The sequence below is a fragment of the Photinus pyralis genome, unplaced genomic scaffold (assembly GCF_008802855.1).
Source record: "Photinus pyralis isolate 1611_PpyrPB1 unplaced genomic scaffold, Ppyr1.3 Ppyr1.4_LG4, whole genome shotgun sequence".
NCBI classification, from domain to species: Eukaryota; Metazoa; Arthropoda; class Insecta; order Coleoptera; family Lampyridae; genus Photinus; species Photinus pyralis.
In genome coordinates, this window is record NW_022170511.1 from 4,178,961 (window position 1) to 4,187,828 (window position 8,868).

Genomic DNA, 8,868 nt, shown 5'->3' on the forward strand with positions numbered 1-8,868 from the left:
CACGAAGATGAACAATCGCTGGAATCTGGAATGAATCCCAGAGTCTCCTTTTTTCTTAATTTGAAAACTACATATCCCGCTAAGTTTTCTAATCCGTCACATTGCAGTTGAGTCAGCTCATCTACTGAAGAAATTTCATCTGTTGTACCTTCGTCGTACCTATCTACATTTACTTTTAATGTACTTAACATTTGCCCAGTAACTGTTTTTACATTATCTATATCGTCACAAATATTTTTTAATGTATGTAGGTTCTCAATTATAATATTTGGTGCATCTACTGCCTGTTCTACATTTGAAGAGTTAGAAATGATTTCATCATTTCGTCCTAAAACGTAATTCCTTAATCGATATTTAAATTGTAAAGCAGTGGGATGGTCGTAGAGACCACCAATTGATCTAACTATTGAAAAAAAACCTTCTAACGGATCTTGGTTTAAGCGGTAAGTTAATAAATATTTTGCATTGAAATCTGTCTTAAGATCATTAAGCAATAATTTTAATGACGTATTCCCTATTATAATACCTTTTTGAAAAGGCAATAATGCTTTAGAATCAATTTTTCTTAAGCTAAGCATTGTATTCGACATGTCATCTATAATTTTGTTTTGATCATACAAGGACAAACCATAAGCCTTCATTCTATTTCGAGAATCACATTCGGGAACTTTTGAATTAAACACATCAAACCAATCATTTGTAATTTTGAGTAAGTGTGAGCATTCTAAAAAGCTATCACTTCGACTTAAACCTAAAGAACCTAATCTTTCAACGGCTTTTGCTATGGTGTGTGAAAACAATTTCGTTGCTAATTTTACCTTTTGCCGTTGTGGACCTTTGACTGTTAAAAAACTCTCATCGATTTTATGAGAAATGCGTAAGTCTAAATTTTTGTTGTTTTCCAAAAGTTCTACAATAGGTTTTGTGTTAACAATTTTGCCATTCAACAGGAAACCTGTATCAATGAAATGATTCCTTAAAAGTTTTATCATATGAGGCGCGTCCGCAAATACATAAATATTTTTTTTCGTTGCTGGATTTTCAAACCACGTCTTATTTTCTGAAATATTTAGCGATGTCCAAAGACCCCTGTTGCTACCTCCTAGATCTGAGTTTATCGCATACACTGGATAACCAATGTGCTCAAGATTTTTAATAATTTCGAATAGTAGTTCTTTAGTTATCTTGCAGTCGAAATCATAAAATATCGGTTGCTTCCAGTTTCCAAATAGACCTTGAGCCATAATTACTTGAACATATTTTGATGGGCTTAATGTTGTATCACTTTTTCTTTCGTACTCGAAACCAGCTTGAATTTTCATTTCATCAAACAGCACAACGCAAGCTTTGTCCATTTTGGATAGAGAATTATTTTCCATTAGCCTTAGTATTATAGTTAAGATACCTAAAAGAGATTATTTCAATGTTTAGAATATTTAGTTATAAAACCATGTACTAAACTTTACAATTGCTATAAAATACCTGGCTTGACGTCAATTTTCTCTGCCCACCGCCTTAATGTAGAAAGCCCTGGGAGTGGATAACCTCTTTTTCTCAATAAACGATAAGAGCGTGGTCCTGCTGAGAATAAGGATATTGAAGAAGCAATGTCTTCTACTCTCCATAATATGCGACTACTTGTGGATTTTAGTTTTCGTAGTTGACCATTCGTAAAAATTTTTTCCACTAATTGCAATTCTGCGGTTTTCTTTGCAAGCATACGTCTATCAGTTTCCGATTCGCGTTCAGCTTTAATTAGTTTTGCATTGACCATTTCCAATTCTTTGTTTTGATTTAGAAAATTGTTGTCCATTAATTGTAATTCTGCAGTTTTTTGGGCAAGCCTACTCTTTAATGCTTCAGATTCTTCTTCAACTTTTGTTAGTTTCTTCTTAATCAGCTCTAATTCTACGTTTTGTTTTAAAATGGCACTTTTAAATGTAATACAATCTTTGCAAGAATGTTGGGAACTAAAAATATATACGAGAAATTTTATAAGTAGGGATATATTAGAGCAAGAATTTCATTACCTTTCTTCCATTGTAGAAATCTTACTTTCTAAAGCTATTTGATCTTGAGACGAGTCTTGAGACCGTTCATCCTGATACTTGCATGTATATCCAAGCTTTCATCTTCACTTTCATTTAATTTTGGTAAATTTACAGAAGGAATGGCATCATTTTTTAAACACCATAAATGCCGTGGGTAATTTTGTAGCTTTTCTTTTAAACGATAATCACTTTCCACAAAATGTTCAGAACAAATTCTAGAATTTTCGACTTTAAATTTACGTTTTTTGTTGCAAACACGCACCCATTCATCACAAATATGTGTCAGTCTAGGAAAACGAAAATACCGACAATTTAAATTAAAAGTATAGCTGTTTCTGTTGGAATTATTTGTACAACTCATCACCGCACAATACACCATGTCGCTTACTTTCAAATAGAACGACACGCAAATCGCTACTGTCAAGCTGTCATTATGGCATGATACTATTATCATGTTACCAGTAATTCGTTTGTCACCCAGTGACGTCATTATAGATGCGCTCGCGTGCGCATGAGCATATCTGATTATTATTATCATGGGTAAGTAGCTGTTGTTGTATAAAGTAGCATGATTTTTAATTGTTAGCTGCAGCTTTATACTGCAGATGCACTTTCGTAAGACTATAGTTCAGAACTACCCTTGACCGTCTTTGTTGCATTTCTTTCCCCACACCCATGCAGGTTTCTGAGGAGATCGCAAAAGATGATGGAATTTTTACCCAGTGGTTCATCAGAGATGCGACAGTTGATACCGCTAACCCATATCGCCGTTTTTCCATCTTTTTGTTTTGAACCATCCGTATACGGCTGCATAGAGCATCTCTTGAAAGGAGGTTACATTCGTTCACATTTTTTCTTTTCCGTTTTGAGATGTGCAAGGATTCATAAATAAGTAAATTCCCCGGTTTGAATTTTTTGTTCCTTTGAAATGCTAGAGCGCTCCCCGCTTGCTTGGTTCTTCACATTTATGTGGACATGCTTCAGGTCATGTGCTTATAGCTCCTGCTAGCACTAGACTAGCCGCATACTGACTTACAGTTTGATGTCCTACCTACAATCCCAGCGCATTAAAGGAACCTTTTACCAAAATCTCAGATGAATGACTTTCTAGCGAAAAGTAGTGTTACGAACTGACAAACGGCAGTCTTCACAATTTGAACAAATTGTATGATGTGCTGCCTACATTAAAGGTGCTATATGTTAATTTATAGTGCGGCCTTAATTTTATGTAAGTATTATTAAAATTCAAAATAATAATATGCTATACGCAACCTGAATGTCTATTCTCCATTGCTTGCAAAATAATGGGGATCGTTGGAAGTTGAGATCAGGTTGGATATCTGATTCTCAGAAATTGGTCTTCGTGATGTAGGTATTCAGTTAACTAGGGATGGTACCACGGGGATGCCTACCGGTTGGTTTGTGTAGACTCTACTCTACACTGTAGAGCATATCTGCTAAACTAAAGATTTTATAACTTTACTCTTGGTTTAAGCTAAGGTGACTGTCAGTTTACTTAAACGTTGTCTCAATCAAGTAGAGAGCCTCGCTAAGTAATGATAGTAATGCATTTACAATTTTCCAACAAATCATGGAACAGCAACTTCAGGGAGATAAAGAAGAAGAAATGATACCACAAAGCTAAACAAAACAATTAAATTTATTTTCATGTATGAACACAACCGACACGTTCTCCTATACCTACTTTTAGTTACGATTGTTTAATTAAATTACATTCTAGACGTTGTATATTCAACTGGAAATTTGAAGGAATGTGACCCATGTGAAAATATGTTCGGCAACAATCCAGCATTAGGAATTATATTCCACGATAAGGTTAATGTGACATTTTTGTTCCCCCTAAAACAGTGCCATTTATAAATAATGTAAACAGGACATATTGCATACATACTTTAAACCGTTACCATCATCCCAAAAGTAATACTTAGTGTTCATATTTTTGAAGTCGAGCACAGCATTTTCTCCACGCAAAATAATCTTATCCCACAAGACAACCTAAACAAGCGTAAGTTTACTAGCAAAAATGATAACCGGCTAGTACCTGGTTTAGTTGATTGCTAGGAGTTTCATATTCCGCTGTTAAATATAAGAACAGCTGCTTTACATTCCAATTGAATAAGTGCGAAAGGTCAGTTTGTAAGTCAAACGTGAGGAAACCTAAATCGTTCTTCTCACGCGAGGCACTATAATCGGGGACGTTTTTTCTAAAACATTGTCAATTTGATTATCTTTTCAAACTTATGTGAAGTACTTACACCACCACCTTAACTGTATTCATGTCAGCTTTGGTTCGATAATCTAGGAAAACTGTAGACGCAAAGCAAAGAAATGTTAAAAAGGCGAGAACGCTTAGAGCGTATGCTAATATTGCATTTCCTCTTTGTAAAACGGAATGCATTTTTGTAAATCTCACTTAATTTACAAAAATGACCAGACTACACGATTTTGGTATGTTTAAAAAGACACGTAACCTTTCTTTAAAATATGCCGTACGTCAAATGTCAGCTGTCCATCCTTAGCGTTAAGCAACGTTGCCAGAATTAATGGTAGCGCTCATACAAATTTACTTACTATACCCTTCAATATGCTGTAATGGAACTGACTCTGTGACAGTGTCAAGATCTTTTGATAGATTAGATATTTCCACTTCGGAAAAGGTATCTTAACTAGATGTAGATGCACTCCAACTTTTAAATTTACTTGTATCTAGGTACAGAGAGAAGTAAGCTGTCTAATCACAATGCCTTTGCTTATTCATTCAAAGATGGAGGGTTACATTGTGGGCAGTTCGTGATTGGTGGTTAGATTTAAAGGGGTTTCAGTTGCCTGAAGTGGTGTCTTCCCTTGGCAAATGGTAATAATAAATATTAGAAGATTTTGGAATTTGCATATGTTTCGCCGCTGGCAATTCTGTAGGTACCTATACCTATAATCAAAGCAAAAATTTTGTCGTTTACTGCGTTTTCTAGTTTATAGAACAAGAGTGCAGGATATTTATTAGTATGCTGAGCATATGTTGGCCTAAACACAGAGCCTTTAAAACCTCACTCACTTAAAAATGTCTCTATTTAAAGAATTCTGTAAGGAAAACGTTTGATGTAAATAAGAATGCAGACTCTCGATGTGTTTTTTTTAAATATTTTGGAAAAATTACACAATTTACAGAATGAAAGAAGTCAACAAAAATATGAATACGTGGGTACGAAAGTCACTGCGGTTTTTATAGAAATTTCCACAGAAGGAATATTGATTCAAACATGGACAACGGGTGCATATTTTCAAAGATTCAGAAAAGATACACCACTGATGAATGACTTGCAGAGTAGGGGCCAAGTCTGTTTGTTTCAAATTTCAAGTTACGCATTTCACAACACGCAATATTGTTCACATAAAGTGCAATATAAAATCTAAGCATTGAATATAAAGTGCTTATTCAATACTGTAAGTCACAGCCCTTGAAATATTTTTTAATTGCAACTTCTGTTGAAGTCGTGTATAAAAATCCTCTTTTTTAGGTAAGGGAAAAGAAATTGGTGAAAAAAATGTTTATTCGGTACAACCATTATAGGAATGTGTACTACATTATAATAAACAGTACTAGATTGAACATGTAAATAAAACTCTACAAAAATCAAATTGGTACGCTTGCTTAAAACAGTGAGCATTGTGTAATTGACCGCACTTATATAAATCTACAATAATTAATAAATAATACACTTAACATACAAATTAAAGCCATTGACAGATTGTTACAAATTTTATGTGTAGGAAGCTTCAGTTTGAACTATTTTATCTTCCGTAGTTGGCCCGCTCAATGCCTTACCATACGACCCAAATTTACAAGAAATTTCTAGAAGTTCCCTTAGACCCTTGAATTAAATAATGTAAAATTTGTTACACTTAAAACATATTTACCTGGTTCTCGATTTTTAATTTAGACATATCCTCACTACTTTGATTATTATGCGCTTCATCTATAAAAGCGGCATACTCCATTACCGCAGCCATCTCTTGAATTTTTTCGGCCTGCTTCGTTATAACATCATTGTAATTGTGATCTTGAAGAGCTAAAAAGTTTATCCGGGATTTATACATTTTCTCGGTCGTATGTTGCCTATATTTCGACATAATTAGTTCCAAAGCACTTTGATGTTCCTCTAAAGCCGCCCGCAGCTCCCGATTCTCCTGCTGAATTTCACGTAGATGCCTATTTTCTTTTTGAATGTTCGCGATTAACTGCGAGTGGGGTTTTTGATGGGCAACTTCATTCAATTGCTCCACTTCTTCTTGATACTGTTAAAAATTATTATTTTATGTTACAGTAGATAACAAAACGCACCTGTTTCATTGCATCGATTTTTTTGTTAATTGCATGTGTCTCATTTAAAAGAACGTCAGCAATTGAATCCCTGTCTTTTAAACGATCTCTAAGTCGTTTCGCATCAACGATTATTTGTTGAATAGTAAGTGACATTATGGTATTGTAACTGTAAATTATTGTGTTCATGAATACAAATTATTAGGTACACCTGTGCCATGAAAAATATTACTTACGAATTTAGGTTATAATAGACCATTCATTATGGAATAGCGTTCCATATTTAACGTTATTTCCCTACTATCGAAAGTTTATAATTAACGGAAGTAAATAGTTATTTGATAAGTTGCGTTTGCAAATAAGCAGGTACTGTATACGTTGCACAAAATATCGCATTTAAAATCAGCACAAAGTTGTTTATTCTTCTTTCATGTCAAGTGCTCCTTAAACAATTTGTGCCATGTTTCATACAGTACTTTCGTGGGTGGAGGCTAAACTCATACAACCAAGAATTGGACGCGTTCAGAGGCTGTAAACTTTTAGCAGTAATAAATAATTGCAGAACTTGCGATTCATTAATAATGACCGTATGCACCGACAAATTTAAGCGGAGCTTAGTTTAAGCGTTGCTTAAAACCTATAGCAACCATTGTCGCAATAATCGTTGTCATGGATTATGAGATGTGATTAAGATTCAGGAATAACTTGAGATTGTTTCATCAATCATTGCAATGGATTTTAAGTTACTTATTTTCACTAGAGAATAGGAAAAAATGGTTAAGAATTGGAGAATATTTGAAGCTTCATCAAACCACAGATACAGACATTTTCCTTAAATTAAGCGGTTCTGAAAGATTCGGAAATCCTAGATTGACAGATTGGACGTAAGGGAAACTCCTAGGACTATCTCCCAACGTACCCTGTATATGGGAAATCTATACATAACATTAAACATAACCACAATGTTTTTAAAAATTTCCCCAATACAAGATAAAGGCGTAAATTTCATTAATGCAGTAATACTAGATCTACAAACTCATTACCCCAGCTCTTTACTATGAGTTACACACAATTACGAAACGAAGTTATGCATTATTCCGCATTATGCTCCATACAAACGTTAAATTTGTTGAAACACTTGTTTGCAGACAGAGTTAATTCGATAAGAAGATTGGATAATGTATACAATGTTGGAGACCTGCTTAACGCGCTGGAAAAGAGAAACATTGTAGATTTGCAATGCTTATCCGAAATTTTAGGAGTTTTAAATCCCCCCAACTCGCGACAACAAAATTATACACAACCAGCCGCAAACAATATAGGTAAAGATTTGGGGGTTTATTTGTAACAGATATTACTTTCGATTTTGCAGATTTAAATCCTCATATCAGAAATGTAACAAGAGAAACACTAACTGCAGGCATGAACCTCAAACAATTTTATTTCACCAATTGTCTTTCTTTCAGAGCCAGATGTTAGTAGACGTAAGGAAATATATGATATAATTTGCAGTGAGATTGGTATGAAATGGAAGGATTTTGCGAGGTCTCTCAATTTCAGTGAGGCAAATGTTCAAGAAGTAGAAGAAACAGATAGATTGTTCAGTGACAGGTTACGGAAAGTATTAGCATGTTATGAAAACATGCATAATGGTGCAAATTGGAGTTGGACGCCTGTACTTGATGCGCTTAGTAAATGTAGAAGGAATGATTTGCGTAAACAAATACAAACTATGATCTAATTTTTAATTACGGCATTTATTGCAAATTATGTACCTATTACTAGAGACACTGGAACACTTGTGGTTCTGAAAGTAGCACAGTTTGAGATGACTACCAAAAACCACAAAATACTTAAAGTATAAGCAAGTAATTAGTTATTAGTAGTAGTTATATACTCCGTTAAATAATTATCGTCCTGGTAGGTAGCAAAACGTATGGGACCTTTTCATGCAGGTTTTTGTGGTTTTTTGGTGTTTGTTTCAGATTGTGCTACATAATATGTAAAATTATTTGGTTTGAGTGAAGAATTAACATGTGATAATTTAATATTAAATAAAATAGTTTCTCAAACTGGCATTATAAATTAACTTTATGCTTCCTTACTGTGTTAGTGTACCCAAATTTACGGCATCTTTTCCCCAACTGTTGGCTATTCTCATTAATGCGGTGTTTTTGTTATTAACTAACACATGCAGCTTATGAAGGCTGCGAAAAATAAATGTGCATAAATGTTGGTGTGAATCAAGGTTGGTATATTACAGGTTGCCTCGTAACTGCAATAATGGAGATCAAGTCGTCTGCTCGTGACGTCATTGGTAGCCACACAAATTTCGTTATCTTGTCATTACCGCTTATGTGACATACGCGTAAGGTTATAAATATTGAACCTCCTGTAATACCTGTGCATTCAGAACCTAGAAATATTATTAAAAGGGTCGTGGAATTCTTTGACAAACAGAAAGCTGCCAGTATGTGG

At 34.4% G+C, this 8,868-nt stretch overlaps 3 protein-coding genes across 4 annotated transcripts; 1 reads left to right on the forward strand and 2 right to left on the reverse strand.

Moving 5' to 3' along the window:
* Positions 1-3,693: 3,693 nt before the first annotated feature.
* On the reverse strand, positions 3,694-4,575 carry LOC116168699 (signal peptidase complex subunit 3). Its single transcript, XM_031484655.1, has 4 exons — positions 4,328-4,575; positions 4,114-4,276; positions 3,964-4,067; positions 3,694-3,911 (listed from the first exon to the last, which is right to left on the reverse strand). Exons 1-4 carry the CDS (start codon positions 4,468-4,470, stop codon positions 3,782-3,784), a joined length of 540 nt encoding a protein of 179 aa, XP_031340515.1. The 5' UTR covers positions 4,471-4,575; the 3' UTR covers positions 3,694-3,781.
* Positions 4,576-5,602: 1,027 nt separating this feature from the next.
* Positions 5,603-6,860, reverse strand: LOC116168694 (FGFR1 oncogene partner 2 homolog). The gene is made up of 4 exons (XM_031484643.1): positions 6,627-6,860; positions 6,412-6,559; positions 5,988-6,365; positions 5,603-5,941 (listed from the first exon to the last, which is right to left on the reverse strand). Exons 1-4 carry the CDS (start codon positions 6,647-6,649, stop codon positions 5,831-5,833), a joined length of 660 nt encoding a protein of 219 aa, XP_031340503.1. The 5' UTR covers positions 6,650-6,860; the 3' UTR covers positions 5,603-5,830.
* A 189-nt stretch (positions 6,861-7,049) lies between these two features.
* LOC116168695 (FAS-associated death domain protein-like) lies at positions 7,050-8,468 on the forward strand. 2 transcript variants are annotated; one of them, XM_031484644.1, is made up of 3 exons: positions 7,059-7,712; positions 7,763-7,810; positions 7,857-8,468. In XM_031484644.1, exons 1-3 carry the CDS (start codon positions 7,448-7,450, stop codon positions 8,129-8,131), a joined length of 588 nt encoding a protein of 195 aa, XP_031340504.1. In that variant the 5' UTR covers positions 7,059-7,447; the 3' UTR covers positions 8,132-8,468. The 2 variants fall into 2 exon arrangements, with proteins under 2 accessions (XP_031340506.1, XP_031340504.1); XM_031484646.1 differs by lacking the exon at positions 7,763-7,810 and having other exon boundaries at positions 7,050-7,712.
* Positions 8,469-8,868: the final 400 nt, after the last annotated feature.

Bases quoted from the DNA above. Each gene is read 5' to 3' on its own strand.
- LOC116168699 (XM_031484655.1), bottom strand. From the start codon at position 4,470: ATGCATTCCGTTTTACAAAGAGGAAATGCAATATTAGCATACGCTCTA. The intron at 4,068-4,113 runs GTACTAGCCGGT...ACGCTTGTTTAG, and splicing joins CTAGCAATCAACTAAACCAG to GTTGTCTTGTGGGATAAGAT. The intron at 3,912-3,963 runs GTATGTATGCAA...GCACTGTTTTAG, and splicing joins GATGATGGTAACGGTTTAAA to GGGGAACAAAAATGTCACAT.
- LOC116168694 (XM_031484643.1), bottom strand. From the start codon at position 6,649: ATGGTCTATTATAACCTAAATTC. The intron at 6,560-6,626 runs GTAAGTAATATT...AATAATTTACAG, and splicing joins GTCTATTATAACCTAAATTC to TTACAATACCATAATGTCAC. The intron at 5,942-5,987 runs GTAAATATGTTT...ATTTAATTCAAG, and splicing joins AATTAAAAATCGAGAACCAG to GGTCTAAGGGAACTTCTAGA.
- LOC116168695 (XM_031484644.1), top strand. From the start codon at position 7,448: ATGAGTTACACACAATTACGAAACGAAGTTATGCATTATTCCGCATTA. The intron at 7,713-7,762 runs GTAAAGATTTGG...TCGATTTTGCAG, and splicing joins ACCAGCCGCAAACAATATAG to ATTTAAATCCTCATATCAGA. The intron at 7,811-7,856 runs GCATGAACCTCA...TCTTTCTTTCAG, and splicing joins AAGAGAAACACTAACTGCAG to AGCCAGATGTTAGTAGACGT.